The sequence below is a fragment of the Bemisia tabaci genome, chromosome 5 (genome assembly GCF_918797505.1).
Source record: "Bemisia tabaci chromosome 5, PGI_BMITA_v3".
NCBI classification, from domain to species: Eukaryota; Metazoa; Arthropoda; class Insecta; order Hemiptera; family Aleyrodidae; genus Bemisia; species Bemisia tabaci.
The window spans coordinates 41,833,427-41,857,361 of record NC_092797.1 but is presented as its reverse complement, the minus strand read 5'-3'; the positions used below and the strand labels follow the sequence as shown (position 1 = coordinate 41,857,361).

Genomic DNA, 23,935 nt, shown 5'->3' with positions numbered 1-23,935 from the left:
GGAGCAGATTTTTACAGAGACATGGAGATCAATAGTTTTTTTTTTCAGTGAACCAGAAACTTGATTCAAAATATTTAGACCTTTTCTGAATCTGTTCTCAACTTTTCAATGGCTTCAGAAAAGCATTTTGATGATCTTGGTGCATTTGTAAAAATATTAGAAACAACTTATATAAGACCAAAAATACCAAAATATTGGAGAAACCCCCCCCCCCTTTTGTTGAGAGAAATCATGAATACAATGTAATTCAGTCACTTTAAATTAATATTCGTGAAACATTGCATTCAGTTCTTCAGCAAAGAGAGCAAGACGATGAAAAAAAATGCTCTAATACACAGCTGAGCTTGCAAGAGTGAAGTACTTAAGTTTCATTCGCTATGTACTTCATTTGCATTCACTATACAAATAAAACGCTTACATGGTTTGGGAAGAAAACATTTGACTGCAGGGTTTCCTTCAAAACCAGGAGGACATGTACAAACAGGTCTGTGTTTGAAAACGTGGCATTTGGCTGTTGAAGCGCACATCCCGGATAAAGCACAAAGATCCTCACAATTCCCCGCATAACATGCCTCAATCTCTAAACAGTCAGAGTCTGACTGACAAGGATGAGGACTTTTTGCAACACCAGTCTCTAATGAATTACATGGTTAGATGATTATTAGAAGGTTATTATGTACATGAAATATACACAGAAGCAAGTTACATGGATTATTGAAACAAGTTAGGGCAAAACAAAAATGAGAAAGGAAAAAAAAGAAAAGAGATACTAAAAGGAAATTCCTTATTTCTTTTACTACTCTTATTTATTAAAAATAATATTAGTGAGTTTAATTGGAAAACATTATTAGTGAACTACGATAATTATCTAAAGTATGCACATACTTTAGAGCTTCACGATTTAGAGCAATTTTATTTGGATTTGAGAGGTAGAAGGATGAGTCACAACTACAAGTTAATCTACGGAAGTGTAGACCCATAATTTCAGAAGTCAAGAGAATTTTTCATTAATTAAGAGCTAAAGTGAAATAACATAGTTTGTAACACAATTACCTCATCAAAAGCAAACTACAAAAGCGGACATTAGTATTGTGTGCGACATCTGAAGATTAGGACAAACGGATGATGAATGGAGATTGTCATTAGAATTTAAAAACTCCTGAGGAGTGATGAGTCAATAGTTGCAATGCTGTTCTCTTGGGGGAGAGATAGAACTTTTAAGTAACTAAGCTAAATCTTAGATTTTAGTGATAAGACTGAAAAGGGAACCAATTTTGACAATTGTAGTGGACGAATCCTAAGGGATGGAAATATTCTTCCCTAATTTAATTTTAGATAAAAGATGCTACGGACAAGACATTTCTACCATGAGTTGGCATTTATTTTTCCTTCCCTTTAATTCATTTCAAAATATTAGCTACCAGGAAATCAAAAAATAAAAAGAGAGAAAAATGAGAAAAAAGTAGTAAGTAGCTACAACCATTCTTAGCTATATTATGTTCACAAGGAAAAAATCATCGCAGCACTAATAATGCTTTCCAATAATTTAATGACTTTAATTTTGAGAATCATTAAAAGTTTTCAAAAGAAAATATGGTTTTTGATTAAATATTTCCCAATGTGAGCAATTGTAACTCACGAGAAACAATATATTCTGGTACAGGTAAAAATTGAATGCTTTCATGAAAAATAATAAAAAGACGGACGTCGTAGGACTTTTACTGCTTCAGCACAGACTGGGTTTAGAGAAAAAAAAGACAGACATAAATATGATATTTACACAATAGGTTGCTTTGTACAAAAATATGAGTTTCAATTCTCATACGAAGGGTAAAAAGAGGAGAGGAACGGTGTTTTACGATTGCACAAGCTGTGCATTATACATGTAAAGCCATCTGATCCAAAAAATAAAAACTCAATTTGACTTTCTGTCTACAGGGAAAGAGGACACTTGCGAGGGTGACATCATATTTTACACAGTGACGCTTAATTTTAGTGGTTTTTCACTGAATTTTGTCTTAGGAATCATAAGATGCTAAATAAAATCCTGAGGGAAAGTTTCTTTCGACTAACAGCTTCAAAGCCATTTATTTATAAGCCGTTTACTTATAGGGGGGAGAAAAAAAATCCTCGAGGAAAGAGACTGTTTCAATTCTAGGATTTATTCATGGATTGGTAATCATCAGTGCATAAATTAAATTTGAGGACAAAAATCAGAATACCTTTCGAACCACTGGTCGAGCTGGATCCGGGTGAACAATTAGCACCGGGTTTTGTGCAGTTTGCAATTATACAATAAGTGCCAACACAGACTTCAGAAGCTAAGCATTCCGTGTTGCTGTTACATCTAGATGGAACTGAAGGGGGAACTGTTGTTTTTGGGATAGCATCAGGGCTGTTGGTGGTCAAAGAAGGGTAAAGTGACACGGGAGTAGTTGTCTTGTCCTTTCCGTCCATTTCATTGTAGAAACGGCTGGACAACATCTCAGTTACTAGTGTGGGGTTTTCTGTCAGATGTGTAGTTTCAAATGTGGTAGTAGTGGAGGTGATTTCGAATGGATAAGAGTCAGTACTTACTTCTGAAAGAGTTGATTCTGTATTTTCAATTGTTGGATAACTTTGGGGAGTTCCTGTATTGCCAATTGTAGGGGATGAGTCTGACATATCTGTTGTGGGACCAGACTCAACTCCACTTGTTGGTGGAACAAAAAGAATTTTGGTATTATTTGAAACCGCTGGAGTTTGGTTAAATAAAGTGATTACAATTGGCTTAGATGTTACAATTAATTCTTTAACCATAGAATCTGTTATACTTTCTGTTGTTTTTGATGAAGTATCAAAAGGTTTCAAAGAAGTTTCAGAGGGCGTGATAGAATTTTGAGGAAAAGTAGATGTTTCAAGCTGATATACGGATTCTGTTGTTTTATAATCAGCTGTGACTGAATGTGAACCTATCACTGTAGTTCCTCCTGAAATACGATCCTCAAATGTTGTACTTTCAGTACGGTCAGTGACTGAAAACGTGGCATCAGTAAAATAGGTTGTACTTGAAAAAACATCGTTACCAATGGTGGTCTCGGTTGGGGCGGTGGAAGTAATAGTTTCTGTGTAAAATGAAGTTGTCGTTTGAGCTAGTGCTATGGTACTTCCATTCACAATGGTGTTAAGTGTTGTAGAAGAGGCATTATCAGGTTCTCCAGTGTTGGAAGTTGTGGTAATGGCTTCAGTGGTACTTTGCGGCATGACAGTGACACGGAATTTCGATGTAGTAACTTCCGTATTCATATTGGTTGAGCCTTGTTCGGTAGCAGATGCTTCAGTGGTGCTCGTAAGAGCAACGGTTGATTCAAAATCTGTTGCCATCGTTAGTTCACTAGATGTTGACATGGTTCCTTCCGTATCCGTTAATGTTGAAGCATCGACCGCTACAGTTGTTCTAGGGACAGTTGTTGTTTCAACAGTAGTGCCAACAGTAAACTTGGAACTCGTAGTTGAAGTTAGTTGTTCATCATCTCTGGTTGACAATTCTCCATACGTTGTCCTGGCGTCATCTTTCACTCCTCCGTCATTTTCATATGTTGTCATGGTCGCGGGCACAGTTGTTTCTGTTACAAACTCTGTTGAAGTTTTGTCTGTTGGAGGAATAGATTCAGAGGTACTTTGTGGATTATCAGTGCTGAATTCTTCTCTGTCAATCCATGTTGAAGTACCAACGACTGAGGTTGTTCCGAGAGAAGAGGGGTGTTCAGAGAAGGAGGTCGTCTCAAAAGTAGTGCTGTCGGTAAACGTTGATGTGGTAGCTGGAGTTCCTACATCATCTCTTGACCCTTCAGTCGTTGCAGAAGTTACTAAAGTAATAGATGTAGTTGATTCAGTTACGTGGTCGGCAAAAGTTTTGCCGGTTACAGGAATGGACTCGGCGGTCGTATGAGGAATATCAGTGCTCTCAAATTTTAGGGTTGAAACCTCTTCGGTGGGGTATGGACTGCTATGAGTTGAGATTCGTTCAGTAAACGAGGTTTCCATTGTGTTTGTAAGAGATACAGTTGTTTCATGATCTAATGCCGTCGTTACTTCACTAGCTGTCAACGTCGTTTCTCCTTCGTTCGTCAAGGTGGAAGTACCGGATACTACGGTTGTCCCAGAGGATGAAGCTGTCTCAAAAGTACTGCCATCAGTATGCCTTGTTGAGGTGGCGACAGTTGACATTTCAATCTCCGTGGTGAAATGGTTCCGTCTGAGTCACTCTGGCTTCATCTCCAGATCCCCCACTAGTTATAAAAGTTGTCATAGGCAGCGGGCTGGTTTGTTCAGTCACATGCTCAGAGTATGGTGAGGTGGTCTGAGAAAAAGATTCGGTGGAAATTTCTGTGATGTTAGTTTCATCAAATTCTACAGTTGAAACCTTTTCAGTTGGGGATACATAGCTTTGAGTTGAGCCTTCATCAGTGACTGAGGTTGCCACGGTGCTTGGAGGATAGGCTGTCTCAGTTGTGACTTCACTAAAAGTAGAACTCGTTCCTTCTCCATCCCTTGCTGTTGGACTACCTTCTGTTACAGTTATTCCGAAGGCAGGCGATGTCTCGAAAGTTGTTGTAAGAGATGGCGGCCCACTCTCTGTGGTTAATGATTCGGCAAACGTTGTTCCGATATTATCCCGTGATCCCTCAACTGACGTAGAAGTTACAAAAGTAGACGTAGAAGTTGCTTCGGTTACGTAATCTGTAGTAGTTTTTGCGGCTTGAGTAGTAAACTCTGTGGTCGATTCAGAGCTCTCAGTGCTATCGAATTTTATGGTTGAACCACCTTCAGAGGGGAATGAAGAGCTTCTGGTTGAGCCTTCTTCTGTAAATAAGGTCGCCACTGTGCTTGGAGGATGGGCCGTCGTAGTCGTGAGTTCACTAAAAGTCGAACCCAGTCCTTCTCCGTCCCTTGATGTTGAGCCACCTTCTGTTACAGTTAAACCGGCGGTAGGCGATGTCTCGAAAGTGGATCCGTCCGCAAATCTAGCAGTGGTTGTAGGCGTTGACTGTTCAATATCTACGGTTGATGATTCTACATCCGTTGTTCCAATATTATCTCTTGATCCCTCAAATGACGTAGAAGTTGCAAAAGTAGACGTGGAAGAAGGTTCGGTTACGTCATCTGTAGTAGTTTTTGCGGTTTGAGTAGGGAACTCTGTGGTTGATTCAGAACTCTCAGTGCTATCAAATTTCATGGTTGAGCCACCTTCGGAGGGGAATGAAGTGCTTCTGGTTGAGCCTTCTTCTGTAAATAAGGTTGGCGGGGTGCTCGAAATAAATACAGTCGTTTCAAGATCCGTTACCGTTGTAACCTCAGCTGCGGTCGACATCGTTCCTTCCTTGTCCGACAATGTTGAAGTACTTCCTGCATCAGTTGTTTCATAGGAGGTGGGAGTCTCAAAAAGGTTCCCTCTGTTGCCTTGGAAGTGAGAGAAGGTGTTGTCAATCCTATTTCAGTGGTATATGATTCTATATTGATACCTGCCTCATAAGTTGATCCTTCCAGTACTGTAGAGGTGGCCGAAGCCTGCGTAGTAGTTGGTTCGGTTGTATGATCCGCTTCAGTTTTTCCGGTCAGAGGAATGGATTCAACAGTCGCTTGTGAAAAGTCACCATCGGCATATTGTATGGTTGAATGACCTTCGGTGGGGAAGGAAGTGCTTCTGGTTGATCCTTCTTCGGTAAATAAGGTTGCCACTGTGCTTCGAGAATGGGCCGTCGTAGTCGTAAGTTCACCAGGAGTCGAAGACAGTCCTTCTCCGTCCCTTGATGTTGAGCCACCTTCTCCTACAGTTATCCCAAAGGCAGGCGATGTCTCGAAAGTGGTTGTAAGAGATGCCGGCCCACTCTCTGTGGTTAATGATTCGGCAAACGTTGTTCCGATATTATCCTGTGATCCCTCAACTGACGTAGAAGTTTGTTCGGTTACGTAATCTGTAGTAGTTGGTTCGGTTACATCATCTGTAGTTGTTGGTTCGGTTACGTAATCTGTAGTAGTTTTAGCGGTTTGAGTAGTGAACTCTGTAGTTGATTCAGAACTCTCAGTGCTATCGAATTTTATGGTTGAACCACCTTCGGAGGGGAATGAAGTGCTTCTGGTTGAGCCTTCTTCTGTAAATAAGGTCGCCACTGTGCTTGGAAGATTAGCCATCGTAGTCGTGAGTTCCCTAAGAGTCGAACCCAGTCCTTCTTCCGTCCCTCGATGTTGAGCCACCTTCTGTGACAGTTAAACTGGAGGTAGGTGATGTCTCAAAAGTGGTTCTGTCCGCAAATCTAGCAGTGGTTGTAGGCGTTGACTGTTCAATATCTACGGTTGATGATTCTACATCCGTTGTTCCAATATTATCTCTTGATCCGTCAACTGGCGTAGAAGTCGCAAAAGAAGACGTAAAAGTAGGTTCGGTTTCGTCATCTGTAGTAGTTTGTGCGGCTTGAGTAGTAAACTCTGTGGTCGATTCAGAACTCTCAGTGCTATCGAATTTTATGGTTGAACCACCTTCGGAGGGGAATGAAGTGCTTCCGGTTGAGCCTTCTTCGGTAAATAAGGTCGCCACTGTGCTTGGCGGATGGGCCGTCGTAGTCGTGAGTTCACTAAGAGTCGAACCCAGTCCTTCTCCGTCCCTTGATGTTGAGCCACCTTCTGTGACAGTTAAACTAGAGGTAGGTGATGTCTCAAAAGTGGTTCTGTCCGCAAATCTAGCAGTGGTTGTAGGCGTTGACTGTTCAATATCTACGGTTGATGATTCTAGATCCGTTTTTCCCATATTATCTCTTGATCCGTCAACTGACGTAGAAGTTGCAAAAGTAGACGTAAAAGTAGGTTCGGTTACGTCATCTGTAGTAGTTTTTGCGGTTTGAGTAGTGAACTCTGTAGTTGACTCAGAACTCTCCGTGCTATCAAATGATTTGGTTGAACCACCTTCGGAGGGGAATGAAGTGCTTCTGGTTGAGCCTTCTTCGGTAAATAAGGTCGCCACTGTGGTTGGAGGATGGGCCGTCGTAGTCGTGAGTTCACTAAAAGTCGAACCCAGTTCTTCTCCGTCCTTCGATGTTGAGCCACCTTTTTCTACAGTTATCCCAAAGGTAGGCGATGTCTCGAAAGTGGTTGTAAGAAATGCCGGCCCACTCTCTGTGGTTAATGATTCGACAAACGTTGTTCCTATATTATCCTGTGACCCTCAACTGACGTAGAAGTTGCGAAAGTTAACGTAGAAGTTTGTTCGGTTACGTAATCTGTAGCAGTTGGTTCGGTTCCAGTAGTGAACTCTGTGTTTGATTCCGAACTCTCAGTGCTATCGAATTTTATGGTTGAACCACCTTCAGAGGGGAATGAAGGGCTTCTGGTTGAGCCTTCTTCAGTAAATAAGGTTGCCACTGTGCTTGGAGGATGGGCCATCGTAGTCGTGAGTTCACTAAAAGTCGAACCCAGTCCTTCTCCGTCCCTTGATGTTGAACCACCTTCTGGTATAGTTATCCCGGAGGGAGGCGATGTCTCGAAAGTGGTTCCTTCCGCAAAACTAGCAGTGGATGTGGGCGTTGACTGTTCAATCTCCACGGTTGATGATTCTTCATCCGTGATTCCGATATTATCTCTTGATCCTTGAGGTGATGTGGAAGTTACAAAAGCAGACGTAGAAGTCGGTTCGGTTACGAATCCTGTGGTAGTTTTTGCGGTTTGAGTAGTGAACTCCGTGGTTGATTCAGAACCGTCAGCGCTATCAAATTTTATGGTTGAACCAACTTCGGAGGGGAACGAAGTGCTTAAAGTTGGGCCTTGTTCAGTAGATAAGGTTGGCACGGTGCTCGAAATGAATACGGTGGTTTCAAGATCCGTTACCGTTGTAAGCTCAGCGACGGTCGACATGGTTCCGTCCTTGTTCGACAAAGTTGAGGTACTTCCTGCATCAGTTGTTTCATAGGAGGTGGGAGTGTCGAAAGTTGTTCCTTCTGTTGACTTGGAATTGGGAGAAGGTGTTGTCAATCTCATTTCAGGGATAAGTGATTTAGCATTGGTAGTATCTGCCTCATCTTTTGATCCTTCTACTAACGTAGTAGTGGGCAAGACACGCGTGGTGGTTGGCTCGGCTGTATGATCTGCCTCAGTTTCTGCGGTTGTTTGTGGACTGTCAGTACCATCGAATTTTATGGTTGAACCAACTTCGGAGGGGAACAAAGTGCTTCCAGTTTGTCCTTGTTGAGTAGATAAGGTCGGCACGGTGCTCGAATGAAACACGCTGGTTTCAAGATCTGTTAACGTGGTTAGCTCAGCGTAAGTTGACATCGTTCCTTCTTTTTCCGGCCATATTGAGGTGCTTCCTGCAAAAGTTGTTCCAAATGAGGTGGTAGTCTCCAAAGTGGTGCCCTCTTTTGACTTAGAAGGGGTAAATGGTGTTGTCAATCCTATCTTAGTGGTAAATGATTCTGCATTAATAGTACCTGCTTCATAAATTGATCCTTCCCGTACTGTAGACGTGGCCGCCTCAGTTTTACCGGTTAGTGGAATGGATTCAATAGTCGTTTGCCGAGAGTCACCATCGTCATATTTTACGGTTGAACCCGCTTCGAAGGGGTACGAGGTGCTTAAAGTTGGGCCTTGTTCAGTGAATGAGGTTGGCACGGTTCAAATTCTTTTCCCGTTGATAGTTCGGTAGGAGTCAACGTCGTTGCTTCATTAACTATTGATGTTGAAATATCGACTTCTAAGGTTGTTCCAGAGGGAGAAGTAGCCTTACCAGTAGAACCGTCGGCAAACATTGATATGGTACTTTGAGCATCTTCTTCGACAGCTGTGGTAAACGACCCTGCATACGAAGTTCCGATCTCATCCCTTGATTCTTCAATGGTGGTAGAGGTTGCCACAGTCGACGTAGTGCTTGATTCGGTTATACGATTTACCTCACTTCTTGTAGTGGGAGAGGAGGCTTCGTTTGTTGTTTGTGGAAAGTCGGTGCCATCTAATTTCATGGTGGTCAATTCTTCGGAGGAGGATGAACTGCTAAACGTTGTGTCTTGTTCAGTGGGTAAGGTTGCAAGCGTGCTTGAATGATATAAGCTTGTGCCTAGATCTTTTTCCGTTGATGGTTCGGTGGGTGTCGACTTCGTTGCTGTATTCGCCGTTGATGTTGATGTATCAACGGGCATAGTTGTTGCAGAGGCAGAAGTGGACTCAACAGTTGTGCCGTCAGCAAACACCGATGCGGTTGCTTGATCTGCCTCTTCGATGCTCGTAGTAAACGATCCTGAGTAAGTGGTTCTGATCTCATCTCTTGATTTTTCAACGGTGGTAGGGATTGCCTGAGCTGGCGTAGTACTGGATTCGGCTACATGATGTGCCTCTGTTTCTGCGGTCAAAAGGATGGACTTGACGGACGTTTGTGGAATGTCAGTGCCATCAAATTTTAGGGTGGAAAATTCTTCGGTGGGGAACGAACTGCTAGGAGTTGTATCTTGTTCAGTATTGCCGTCAGCAAACATTGAAGCCGTAGTTTGAGCTGCCTCTTTGAAGCCCGTAGTAAATGATTCCGCATACGTGGTTCTGATTTCATCCCTTGATTTTTCAATGGTGGTATAGGTTGCCGAAACTGGCATGGTAGTTGTTTCAGCGGAGTGGTCTGTATCTCAGTTTTTGTAGTTTGAGCGGTAAATTCTGTGGTTCTTAGCGGACTGTCAGTTACTTCGAATTTCATTGTGGAAAATTCTTCGGAGGAGGATGAACTGCTAGAAGTTGTGTCTTGTTCAGTAGATAAAGTTGGCACGGTACTCGAATTAAATACACTAAATTCAAATTCTTTTCTTGTTGATAGTTCGGTAGGGGTCAACGTCGTTGCTTCATTAACCGTTGATGTTGAAGTATCGACTGCTAAGGTTGTTCCAGAGGGAGAAGTAGCCTTACCAGTAGCGCCGTCGGCAAAAATTGATGCAGTACTTTTAGCAGCATCTTCGACATCCGTAATAGATGAACCTGCATACGTAGTTCCGATCTCATCCCTTGATTCTTCAATGGTGGGAGAGGAGGCCAAAACCGGCGTGGTAGTTGATTTGGCCACATGATCTGCCTCAGTTTTGGCGTTCTCAGCGGTAAATTCTGCAGTTATTTGAGGGCTGTCAGTAACATAGAATTTTATGGTCGAACCCACTTTGGGGGGAAGCGAACTTCTTGTGGTTAGGTCTTGTACAGTAGGCGAGGATGCCAAGGTGCTCGAATCTAATGTAATTGTTTCAAAGTCTGTTGCCGTAGATACTTCAGAGGATATTAACGTCGTTGCCTCATGGGCGGTTGATTTTGAAGTATCGACTGCTAAAGTTGTTGCAGAGGAAGAAGTAGCTTGAACTGTAGTGCCGTCGGAAACTTTGATGCAGTTGTTTGATCTGCTTCTTCGATGTTCGTAGTAAACGATCCTGCATACGTGGTTTCGATCTCACCTCTTGATTCTTCGGTGGTGGTAAAGATTGCCTCAGCCGGCGTAGTACTCGATTCGATCATATGATGTGGCTCTGTATTTGCGGTCAGAGAGGTGGTAGAAGTTGCCGATTCTGTTGTAGTGGTCGGTTCAGGAGTGTAATGTGTACCATTTTTAGCGGTTTCAGAAGTAAATTCTGTGGTTGTTTGAGGACTGTCAGTAACATCGAATCTTATGGTTGAACCCACTTCAGAGGGTAGGGAACTGTTTACAGTCGTGTCTTGTTCAGTAGATGAGGTTGTCACGGTGCTCGAATGTAATACACTTACTTCAGAGTCTGTTGTCATGGAGACATCAGCAGATGTCAGCGTCGTTGGTTCATTGGCTGTTGATGTTAAAGTATCGACAGCTAAGGTTGTGGCAGAGGAAGAGCTTGCCTCAAAAGCAATGCCATCGGCAAAAGTTGAAGCGGTTGTATGAGCTGATTCTATGACCGTGGTGAATGACCCTCCATATGAAGTTCCGATCATACCCCTTGATCCTTCAATGGTGGTAGAGATTGCTTCGGCCGGCGTAGTACTTGATTCGGTCACATAATATGGCTCTGTTTTTGCAGTCGGAGAGATGGAGTCGATTGGCGTCTGTGGAATATCAATACCGTCGAGTTTTTTGGTTGAACCCACTTCGGAAGGGAAGGAACCGGTAGGAATTGTACCTTGTTCAGAAGATGAAGTAGGAACGGTGCTCGAAAAATGACCATCCGTCTCAAAATTTGTTACCGTTGATACTTCCTCGTATTTCATAGTCATTCCTTCCTTGGCCGTTGATGTGGATGCATTGACTGCTGAGGTAGCCGGAACAGTAGTGCCAACAAACATTGATGCAGTGGTTTGAGCTGATTCTCCCTCGCCCGTCATGAATGGCCTAGTATACGTGGTTCTTTGAGTTGAGACTTGTTCAGTAATTAGGGTTTCTAAGGTGATCGGGAAATCAGTTGACTCAGTGGTAAGTTCAATCGGAGTCAAAGTGGTTTCCTCAATACTCATCGATGTTGTTTGACTTTGAGTTGTCTCAAGGAAGGAAGGAGTTTCAGAACTGGCGCCATCGGAATACATCGATGAGGTAGTTTCAGAAGACAGTTTCATCCTTGGGGTCACTGATTCGGTATACTCAGTTACCATTTCGTCTCTTGAAGCTTCGGTCTTTGCGGAAGTTGCCGAAGCTGGATGAAAGGTAGATTCATTTACAAGATCCACCTCAGTTTTTGCGGTCAGAGTGATAGATTCGATGGTCGTTTGTGGCATGTCAGTGCGATAGAATTGTATGGTAGAAAATTCCTCCAAGGGGAATGAACTGCTTGGAATTGTGCCTTCTTCGGTAGTTGAAGTTGCCATCGTGCTTGAATGAAATACACTTGTTTCAAAATCTGGTGTTGTTGATTGTTCAACGGATGTCAACGTCGTTCCTTCGTTAGCCGTTGATGTTGAAGTACCGACTGCTAAGACTGAGGAAGAGGAAGGGACGGTCTCAAAAGTAGGGGCGCCGGTTGACACTGATGCAGTGCTCTCGGTTGATTCTTTGATGCCCGTAATAGATGACCCTGCATACGTATTTCCAATCACATCCCTTGAACTTTCAGTCGCAGTGGAAGTTGCTGAGGCCGCGGAAATAGTCACTTTGTTAGCATTATCTTTAATAGTTTCGTCAGTCCCAGGGATATATTCGGTGGAAGTTTGTAGACCGCTAGTATCGTCGTATTTCACGGTTGAAACTTCTCCGATTGGAGTAGAAGTAGTTTGAGGTGAGTTTTGATCTGATAATTCGGACTTTACGGTGCTGGAGAGATCGGTGGTTGCAGTTGACACTTCAGTAGAAATCAAAGTCGTTTCTTTTCCGTCCATCGATGTTTTAGTGACGGCGATTGTTCTAGGGGAGGAAATAGTCTCAGTATAACCACTGTCGGAATGAATTGAAGAGGTAGTTTCAGTGGATTGGTCAATCATCGTGACAAATGATTCTTTGTATACGGTTTCGGTTTCGCTTTCGTCATTCGATCTTCTGGTCGTTGCTGCAGTCATAGCAGCCGGTGAAGTGGTTAGTTCGGTTATTTGATCTGTCTCAGTTCTTGCGGTTTGAGGGGCAAATGCTGCGGTCTCAGTATAAGCTATTCCTGTTCCTTTTGAGCCATTGTCCGTTGCGGACGTGGTTGTGATTACAAGGACGGTTGGTTGTGTAAGAAGATTCGGAGAAGTAGTTGACAACGTTGCAATAGATTCAGTGGTGATGATTTCTTGAAACGAAGTTGTTTCTGAGTCTTTTATCGTCGTCTGCCGACTGGATATTAGCGTGGTTCCTTCGGTATCCGTCGATGCTGAAGTTGTTTCAGAGGAATAAGTTGGTTTCAAAGTGGTTTTATCGGCAGATTTAGCAGAAGTAACAAAAGTGTAGTGAGCAACTTCTGTGGTTGGCAATTCTGAATGTGCTGATCCCACTTCAGCCGTTGACCCTTCAACAGATTCAATCGTTGTCATGACTGGAGAAGTGGTTGCTTCGGAAGTTTCGTGGTCCTTAGAAGACACTGCGGTTGAAGCAGTGGCTTTAAGACTAGTTTGCGGTATGACGGTGTCTGGGAATTTCAGTGTTGAGCCTTCTTCCGTGGGAGAGGAACTGTACGTGGAGCTTTGTTTGGTGACCATGGTTTCATCAGTGTAACTGGTGGTTGTTCTTCCCTCGAAGGACGCAGTGCTCGCTGCCGATGGAACTGTACCGGAATCTATTGCCAGCGTGACATCATCGGATGTTAACATATTTCCCTCCGAGTACGTCACAGTCGGCTCAAAGCCTGATGCAGTTGTTTCAGAAAGAGATTTTGACTTGAATGTTATACTATCGGTATAAAAGGGAGTTGACTCAACGGTGGAAACATCTGCATAGTTTTCAGTGGTCGTTAGGAAAGACTGTCCCATTGTAGTTGATGATTCAGTGCGGTTCGGCGCCTCTACCGTTGCAGTCGTAATTCTGTCTTTCAGCAGATTTGGTGCTGTTACAGTTTCTGATGAAGTGTGTGAAGTTATAGAATCATTCTCAACCGTTGCTTCTACTGAGGTATGGTCACTATATTTTAGTGTCGTAAAATTTTCACTGAAGGATGGACTTTTAGAAGTTGATCCAACATCTGAGCGCGTGGTTGGAGCCGTATGATTTAAGGGTGCAATGTTTGCATCAGTAGAATTTAAGTCAGAATCAGTTGACGTTACGTCAACGGTGGGTATATCTGTATACTTTTCGGTAACCATCGAGGTTGGTGACCAGCTGTTACTGGTGAAAGAGTCGGCATCAATTGATTTAACTGTTCCCGTCGTAACGTCGACGATTACAGACGTTGTCGAGTCACTAGAAATGCTTGTCTCAGTCTCAATTTGAGAGGTGCTTGACGTTGCAGACATGAATGCGGTGGTAGTTTCTGGCATTAACGTTGAGTAGAATTTTTCGACTTCTTCAAGAGTATATGAGCTTTCATCGGTTGATGCTTTTTCAGTTATATGTCCTGTGACCGTGATATCCTGGGAAGTTTCATAATTTAAAGTTGAAGTTGTTGCGATCGACGGAACTATTTGAGAATCTGTTGTGGTTACAAGATCTTTGAAAATTGATGTAGCCTCTCCACTGTCTGTAGATACTGCATTTATGACAGCTGAGGTTGTTTCAAAGATAGGAGTTTTCTGGATAGGAGAATCGGACACATTCTTTACTGGGATCATTTGGGCGGTCGTTGTTACATCGGGTAAAAAAGGAGGAGAAGTTCCGGGGTCGGAGACAGGTTTAGTAAAACCAGATACATGCGAAACTGATTCTGTAGTGACAAAGGACGTCTCAGGTAAATCAGAGGTGGTTGCAGGTTCATTTGAAAAAGTCTCTGGTTTGGTGAAAAACTCGTAATCCACCTTTGTCCTTCCGGTAATATATTGGTGGACAGAGGAGGACAAGGGAGTTGATGCAAACGGTGTAATGCTAAAAGTTTCTTCAGGTGTCGTGGAGTGAACTTCAGTCTCTGATGCACTGACTGCGTGTAAAGTGTGATCAGAAGATAATGATGATTCATGATCGGCTGTAGTTGAAAAAGTATAACTGTAATTGAATGTAGTTGTCTCTTCTGAATTTGAGGTAACTGACTCATGTTCAGTTGATTCTGTGCCATTACCTATACTTGACATTTCTGGAGTATTTTCCATTGAAACAGTACTATCAAAAGTGCTTCCAGTGAAAAAGGCATTTCGATCAGTACTTTCGGTTAGTCCAATTGTTTCAATGGTACTTGCCGTGCCATTTACTTCAATATACACATCGGATACAGTACTTTCAGTTAATTTGCTAAGATTTTCGGTGGTAACTGAATCAGTAATGGTATGAGTAGAACTAACATTTTTTGGTGAGAGAGTAGGAAGTTCAATAAAAGTGGTAGGAGTTGTTCCTCGACTTAGATTGGTTTCATTATTCATATAATTCCTAATATTTACAGTTGTACTATTATAAGATTTGTCATCTAATTTTCTATCAGTAATAAAATTGGGATTGGCAGTTTTGGATGAAATTTGCTCTGTAAAAATTGACTCAGAGCTTTGCTCTACTGTGGAGCCAATTGTACTAAAACTACTATAATTCAACATTATAATTTCGGTAATTGATAAGGTACTAGGGAACACAGTCGCGGTTGCATCAGGAGGAACCTCAGTGATTAGTTTATCAGTCTTTTCAATATCAGAAACTTTGGTTGTAGGAACTTCATTATCACTATGAGTAGAATTTTCATTATCTAAATACATCACAGTTACGTTATCACCAGAATTGATCTTTGTGATAATATTAGTGCTAGGATAATTTTCTGTAACAACAGAATCAAAACTTGAGACAGTATTTACTGATGTGCTATTTACAAAATCAGACAAACGTGTAATTGAATCATAATTTGGCGTTGTAATTTTTAAAATACTAGTCAATGTCGCAGAGTCAGTCATATGTTTATTGGTACTGTTAGTACCATTGGATTTAGTAAGATTTTCTCCGGATGTCTCTAGGATGAGTGATTTTCAAGACACAGAACGTTGATCACAGGTAAATTGTATGTTGAGGGAATGGAAAGGATAGCAGGCGAGGGAAAAGGAGAAATCACACACAAATAGCGAGAGTTAGTCAAATTTTGCAAAATTAAGTTAAAAATTATGTACATGCATAGACTAAAATTTACAGTAGGTACATCTATATAGCTTACAGCTAATTCAAAGAATAATGGTCTCTAGTGATTTTGATCAATTGTTGCTCAGTAGAGGGCATGTAGAATACGATTAATTAATGAGTCTTAGTCCTGTCAAAAGATAATTGGGGGGGAAAATGTAAGAATTATAAGATTGCCCCACTTATACAACTTCTTAATAGAAAAAAGGCAAGTTCGATGTAAAGAAATTCTTGAATGAACAAGTAGAAAAGGAAACCTGCTCTTCATCTTAACGGCTGTTACTATTCAGTTTGGAGAGTTATCAATACATTTTGCATTACTATGCTAGTTATAAAATATGAAAAACCTTAAAGACTAGAGTGAAGATGATGTGATTTAAATATTAAGGATAAAGCTACCTATATCTATTCCCTTCATCACAATTGAGTACAAGTCTGGGAAAAATAATTAATGTTCACTATAATCAGTTATCCAACTGAGATTGATTAAAATTGCTCAATGAACGATCTGATTCGAGAGGAATGGAAGATTTATGATTGCAATTGGTACATTCATCCAAATCCAAGAGGCAAGATGAATCTAAATTTATCTGCGCAGTGTCAAGTTTTATATAAATTATCTAATAGTTTTTATGGTGATATGTAGGAAGCTTTACCAAGAAAATTGGCTTAAATCTAAACATCCATTTCAGATATTTGCATTTTAGGATGTGAAAAAGTCGCCAAAAAAGTTTTTGAAATGAGATGAGAAAAAGATGGATGGCGAATAGAAAATGGTGAATAATATTGTTAAAAAACTTCCACAACAAATAAAAAAATAAAAAACTGGAGTAAACAAACAAAACATATTTTCTGGGAGTCTGATTGTGAGTATTCAGAAATAATGGAAAAGTAGATAAAAAAGAGTTTGAAAACAGTCTGTTGTGGAAGTGTGACATTTTTGTAAAGTATGAAACTCAGGTATTGTCCTCAGGTACACATGGATTATGTTTGATTGGAAAGAAGTAGAATCTTTCCCTTCAAGGACCTAGGTTTATCATAAGATCAAAGGCAAAAACACATCTCCCAGAATGTGAGAAGCTCAAAGTTTTGAGACTTGTGGAGGAGAGGAGCTTTGGAAGCGACCATCACCATAATTTTTTCTGATTCACCCTCCTTATCATAACTGTGGCAACCCAACAGAGAAACTTCACAATTGACTAAAACAATACAAATTTCTTCACCCACCCAATGCTAAAAAATGTATGTTTCTTTATGTGATATTTTGTGTCCAATAGAGTAAACCAATAGACCTTCGTTGATGTTTTTTCTGTTTGGAAACAACAATTATGAAAGGAAGGCTAAAACAAAAAATTGGTACACTACTTGATTTTGCATTCATCATGCTACAAAAATACACTCAGTCAATGGAGTGCTTGAAAACAATTTTACAGCTGTATTCAGCTGGAGTAGTGAAAATGGAGAACTATAATTATGAAAGTCTGATTTTTGAGCTTTAAATATGCATCTTGACACAATTTTAGGGCTCGAAATATTATACACTCATTATATGCTCTGTAAGTGGGTATAGAAGAGATCAGTAGATTATTCAGGAGGAAAACTGTAAGAGGTGGCTTCAGGAGAGGGGAAATTTTGGGACTGCTGCACTATTTTCGCAAGTTACATAAATCAGCTTTGATAGTTTTTAAGATGGCTGTATCAATGAAAAGGCAAGAAAACTGCTACTTGGAGGTGTTCCTTGATCTTCAACTTGTGGATGGGGGATTCAATCCTATTCCTGGTGTTGATTTTTTTGCAAGAAAAGATACAGTAGAAGCCTGATTATGAAGGCTTGATGTTATCTGGCTCAATTTTAAAACTATGCAAAAGTTAAAATTCAAAGAGTCCAAATTGATGCTAGTCATTACTGACAAATTAAATGTAATAATGGGCTCAATGCTGATAAAATGATTTAGGGAAAGTAATAAAGCCAGGAGGTAGACTTTTGACTGATACTTCAGACCCGTTTCAGGTTTGTAGTGTGTACACAATGACTATGTTTAGTAACAAAATTATGATTGTTGGTGTATTTCAACTTATTATTCCGATTTCACTTATCCAGCTCAGTTTTGGCACCTGTCGGACCCGATACGTGAGGGTCTTTTGCATAAAAAAATATTTCAAAGCTGGAGGTCTCTTCTTGATCGTGACAACTAAATACTTACAATGAGATCTTAGATATGTTGGCAGAACACATTAATTAAATTTTAATGGCTACAAAAGCGACTTACAATTAAATGAAATTCAAGCGAACTGAATAAAAATTCCCATGAATTAATTTCAGGATGAAATTTTTTCAATCTATCGGTCATGAATGATAGATTCATTGATAATGCATTCCTGTTTCACTCAATTTGATTCCTAAAATTTTGCGTTTAATATTCTTTACATTGGGAATTTCTTGAAGTTATGGAGTGATTCAATAGTTACTAAAATTATGCTGACACCAAGAAAAATTAGCTTGTACTTATTACTAATGAACATACTGAGGCAAACCCTTTTTTGTCAAAAAAATACTATCTTTAAGTACACCTGCACCTGCACCAACAATGAAGCATACTAATGGAACAACTAGTAAAACAGGTGAGTATCTCGGTTTGCAATGTGGCAGATATTCAATCGTACTTAACTTATTTGGAAGCCAACTGATCATCATTATCTACTAAATGTAATTTTGAGCGGTGTAAATTATCTTCAATCTAAGGTAGAATCACTACAAACATGCAAGGATAATTCTCCACTTAAATTAGAGGCTCCAATTTTTTTATTTTTTTTTGGGGGGGGGGGGGGTTTCAGCCAAAAACTCAAGCTGCAATTTCATTATTTGATGAGAGACAATGACCAGAAGAGCAAATTATTTTGGGAACAAATGAGTGAAGTACAAATGTAGAGGATAAATAAAACACAGATGGAAGATGAAGTAATCCAAAAAGCCCATCATGAACTTCAAAGTAAAATGAGTTGATTTTTACCAGCAATAATATTAAAAAAAAAAAAAAAAAAAAAAAAAAAAAAAGATTTTGCTGTGAGAGTACTCTGCATCCAGCAATCAAGAACACTCCTTGTTTTGATGAGATAGGAGTATGAGATGGCAAGAAAGTTAAGTTAACAAGTTCAAAAACAGTTGAATTGAGATTTTAATAATACTGTGTCATGTGGTGTAAACATGAATGTTTAAGATTTTCACAGCTAGTTGATTCCATTTTACTACATGCAGACCTGATACTGTCACTATTACTAGAAGTTTCCGCCGCAATTTTCTGTCAGTTTTGATGCTATGTTGATTGTTTGTTATCTAATGGGATACTATTTTTTCACAATAAGACTGCTTATATTGTTAGGTGTTGATTAAGTTAGAGAAGGGGGAGGACGGGTGGTTGTAAGGCTAATGCCACTCAAGATAGCTATGTTTCCTGAGCGGAGCTTTAAATAATGAAAGGCAACGGTATTGCAATTTCATACCATCTACTCACAACATAATTGCAGATTTTAACCCAAAAAATTGAAAGCATTCAGCTGCATACAAAACAACTGACAGAAAATTGACCGCCCAAGAAAACCTTCATACAAATAACTGCTTAAAAAACGTGCATTGGGGTAACTAGAAGCGTTGTTATTTTTAGGAATACGGGCATTTTTTAATGCTCTTAACAAGTGTTTGCTTGAAATTCTAGAATGTCTCACTCCATGACATGAAATCTAATTTTCAGAATGTGCGAGATGTGCAAGATACCTCTATATTTTTTGGAGAAACATAGAAGCCTAATCTGGTACTTAAAACGCAGACATTTTTCATATTTAAGCTTCTACTTAATTTTCAAACATTATTAGTGATAGAGCAGTCACTCTAACTGAGACAACAAAACAGTAAAACTGGACAGTGACAGGAATATTTCCTATGGCCTAACAAAACTTTTTGTTCAGCTTTAAGCTTTGAAATTGTTTCTTTTTTGGGCACTAGTTTTAACCCAACCAGCTTAAGACAGAGGATGCACAGGTTTGAATCAATAATGTCTGTGAACAAAGATTAGTAGAAGTAGTCTATTGCAAAAATGAATAGGTACAATCTATTCATTCTTCAGAGACAGCAAACAGGTTGTAAAATTAATGTATAGATGAAAAGGGCAAAATGCAATGTAGAAATTTAAAAGATTTCCATAACCATAGCAATTTCTTCTAGTTACCCCAATTCACTAAAATGAAACAGCGAATACAGTTTTAAGGACAGAATTGTCATGATATGTATTGACAAGTGATAATCTACAGACTAAAACCTCTAGAGTGAGCTACACTAAAATGGTCCACGATGAGCGCTGAGCCGATGTGAGGGATGGAATCAGAAGCACCGACTATGGAGTCAACGTAAAAATGTTTGTGCTTCGAGTAGGTTGATTGATAAAAATGAATGGAAACCAATAAAAAAAGGAGTATCACAAAACTTAAAATACATGCATCATGCAAAAACTAAACCCCATGCTGCAGTCTGTGCTTCAGCAGAAAAGGATTGAGACAAAGTATTTTGTCCATTAAATGCTCTCTCCTGCTCCAAACAAGTCCGTTGTTTGATAAAAACTTAGATTTTCTAGAACAATCTTGAGGAATGATTTATAAATTACCATTGCATTTTATTTACAATTTACAACATTGATTAGAGACATACTAATAATTTTATTAATATGAAAGAAGAAAAAGGGGAGTGGAGAATTAAAAATTCTGACTGTAAATTAGGCATCATAGAAAAGAACACATAGCGTAAAAAGAAGTGCGGAAAGTTGAAGAATCTACAGTATTTAACAAGGAAGGTGTGTTGCTACTTTAATATGAGTTTGTGTGATGTTAGAGTGATATCATTGTTTGTTTTTTTGAAAGACCAAAACATCTGCGATAAATGAGAAGAAAAATTAAGTTGTCATAAAATGCTCATTGTGACTTGGACACTGAGCTGATGGCAATGAGATGGAGGAAATTTGGATGTTATTATGAAGTTGATGAATCAATATTGCATTTTAAGGCACACGTTATTGTGTATCAGGATATTTTACTATGTAAATTTGTTTAGGTTATATGAATTTCAGGATGAAGAAAATAAAAGTGCTTTTAACCAAACGGTGCAATTCACAATGTAACTTTTGCATACAATGGATGCTGTGCTCATATATTTTCAAAGGTTTTAACCGGCATGAAAACCACTAAAAAATGATGAGAAACTCTTAAGGAACAAAAAAATAAAAAATAATAATTCTCTTGCAAATCATACTTTCAGGTGCTTTAAATTAGATCCTTTGTTAGTTATTAAATCAAGTGATATGTAAATGTTTGAGCACCAGCAATCATTTTGGATAGCTGAGCTTCTTTTTGGATGGAAGTATTCAATAAACTAATGGTAATATACAAAAAAAAAAAAAAAAAAAAAAAAAAAAGTGAAAAATTTAGTAGAAATGCAAAGTGTCTGAGTAAATTGAAAGTGCACGGTTTATGATTCATTCTCCACTATCTTTCTCAACATGAAATGGGTGAAAACACATTCTGTGTGCTCATACTTTACAAATCTGTTTTGACAAATATTTCTGTGATGTAGTGCACAGGAAAACATTATTGAAAGTAACAAGTGAAGTTTCCAGGCAAAATTATGGGTTAGGAAAACAAGATTTTTACGCACCTCATGATTCTGACAGAACCAAAGAATTTGCAGTTCCTCACGACAGTTGATCAACTTTGGAGTTTCATTTACAGTTGAATTTATGAGTTGAAAAGACTGGCCATAGTTTGCTAACTGATTAATATTTATCCTCAAAGAATTTAAACGGAAGAACTCAAACAAAGAAACGCAGATTTTGAAAATAAATTGGAAAGATGCCAACTCAGATTTGGCTGATTAACCTTCAAACACACTATGTTTGTAGAAGATTATTGCGCCTGATGTGGTGAGGTGAGAGATGTACTCAGTCATTCCATTGTAGGCATTGAAAAAGCACCCTTATATTCATTTCTAAAAAATGGATTTGGGGGAAAAGAAGAGAGAAAAGGGATTTCACTAACAAGCATTTAAAGACAGCAACACACCGGTTGAGAAAATGAAAAAAAATTTCTAGAATAAAGGTAAATGATGAAAGATGGACTTGAATGACAAATGAAAATTGGAACATTAGGTGGAGTTTAAATTAGAATATTTAAAAATTTAAAATATTCAATTTAAATATCAGCAAGATGATACTTTGAATACTCCAAGAGTAGTATCATAAAATGAAAAAAAAAACGAAAAACTTTGAAATAAAAAAAAATTGACTTTTGAAAAACTTCTGATGAGTTTTACAGGAAAGAGAATGAGGTAACCTAAATGTTTGTGATGCCTGTAATATTAAATAGGGTATTAAATAATTCTCTGACTTCGAAATTCTTCTGTCTATAAAATTAATTTGGAATAAATACATTTGTAACTGTCCACAGAAATGGGAACTTATTCTAGGGTGACAAATTCTCAGCAGAAAGATTTTTGTCAAGTTGGATCGAAAAATCGGATTTTAAGATTTTGACGGAAAAATCTCTTCAGTAACCAACAGAATGAGTTTCCAGAGGTTTGGTTCATCTTTAAACCAACGGAGAGCCTAAAGTCATGTTATAATCAAGCAATTTTGTTCCCTGTTATGGCAAATGGCAATTTTGAATAGTATTTTCTCAAAATTACATTTTTAGATCTATGAATTCCATGGTCAAAATGGAAAATATGTCAATATGGTTCTGTTTGACATTTTTGTAAAAAGTATTTGGTCCCAAAATGTTCGTAGAGCACTGTTCTATGCTCTCTTATCAGTAATTCAATTTCGAGTTTTTGGGTTCAAGTCCCTTTTCTTGTGAACAGTCATGTAAGAATAGATGTGATAAGTAAATTCAAGGCACTTGACTAGAACATTAGATGAAAGGTTTATAAAATTTTTGGAGAAAAAAGCGTACTTTGGAAAAAGAAATAGAGCTCAGTTGCAGCTAGCCTGACTTCTATTGTAAAAATCATCAGAAGTGCCTTCAAAAATCCAGCAAACTCAAAAGTTTTGGACCGAGGTTGCACTGAAAATTGATTTACGTTATTCTCACCTGGATAATTCAAAATTGTTTCAAGAATTTTGAATTGTTACATACATTTAGTTAGTTGCAGGCAACATACTGAAAATTGGGACTTACCTTTTGAGCATGCTCCAGTATAAGGATCACATTTAGCACCAGGAGGGCAGTGGCTGCAGCTAATCACAGGATTTGGGTCTAAAAAAGAGTAAATAAAGAAAATTGAATTCTGCAGGAACTTAAAATAAACTGGAAAATTTATGAATTTAGCTTCTTCAGCTTATAAAAAAACTTGGTCATGAGGAAGAATAAAAGCACCATTCACACCTGTTTTTCTTCAATACAGTTATTACTAAAGAAATTAGAACTGACTAATTGCTGGCATCCTTAGGGCAAGGGCATACAATTTTTTTGAGGGTTATTACATACTGTAACGACAATTTAACTATCACTGACTTCCGATTTGCATCTTCCAACTGCGCAGTTATAACTTACTGAACAACAATTGCTCTCCATTACTTGAATACTTCATCACATAGCAAGTAGATGGAGATCAGAGACTACCATAGACAAGAAAATATCTTCCTTTAGTTGCAAAGATATACATGCTGATCAAATCTTTGCATGGGAGCAAAACAAGGCTTCTTTTTTTTAAAAAAACTTTTTCCTTCTTCCGCATTTACCCGAAAAACTATTCAAACTCTAACTTTACATAAAAATCAAAAAAACATTTTTACACAAAGAAGCGTAGAATACATAAATTTCTCTTCATTGGACTTTAGCAAGAACACATGTCTGACATTCGACCCCCAAAACTAGATTTAAATTGAAAAAGACTCATTCAACTCACCGCACTATCTCATAAAAAGATTAGTAGAATCAGGGTGAGGAAATATTTGAAGTAAACCTACCTTTTATACAGACTGGTATATGATTTTGACATTGACAAACATCTTGACCGGCACAAGGATTGGTAATATGGCAAGGATTTTGACACTGGTGATTCACACAGGCCAAATCGTGTACACATTCTTCGTCAACTGTGCATCCCACAGCTATAGGTGAAAAAATAAAAATACATAGTAAGAAAGGAAATAGAGAGACACAAAGTTAAATTGCACATTTTTGCTGGTGAGGTTAAATGGTGAAACACAATGGTGAAATTTCAGCTTGAAAGAATTTGTC

The 23,935-nt window shown here is 39.1% G+C and overlaps 3 protein-coding genes across 3 annotated transcripts in view; all 3 read right to left on the bottom strand.

Moving 5' to 3' along the window:
• The window catches only part of LOC109039133 (uncharacterized), a 424,526-nt gene that overhangs the window by 109,484 nt on the left and 291,107 nt on the right, over nucleotides 1-23,935 (bottom strand). Inside the window, 3 exon segments of the mRNA XM_072300747.1 lie at nucleotides 419-634; nucleotides 22,871-22,948; nucleotides 23,662-23,805. Of these exon segments, the coding sequence (XP_072156848.1) occupies nucleotides 419-634; nucleotides 22,871-22,948; nucleotides 23,662-23,805 (438 nt within the window).
• LOC140224627 (uncharacterized) lies at nucleotides 4,098-9,612 on the bottom strand. Its single transcript, XM_072300588.1, is given in 5 exon segments — nucleotides 4,098-5,335; nucleotides 5,338-6,191; nucleotides 6,193-7,200; nucleotides 7,449-8,339; nucleotides 8,609-9,612. Coding segments are annotated over 5 exon segments (4,881 nt in total). The 5' UTR covers nucleotide 9,612; the 3' UTR covers nucleotides 4,098-4,210.
• On the bottom strand, nucleotides 10,319-22,577 carry LOC140224660 (uncharacterized). The gene has a single exon (XM_072300750.1). The coding sequence runs from the start codon at nucleotides 15,436-15,438 to the stop codon at nucleotides 10,321-10,323; it is 5,118 nt and encodes a 1,705-aa protein (XP_072156851.1). The 5' UTR covers nucleotides 15,439-22,577; the 3' UTR covers nucleotides 10,319-10,320.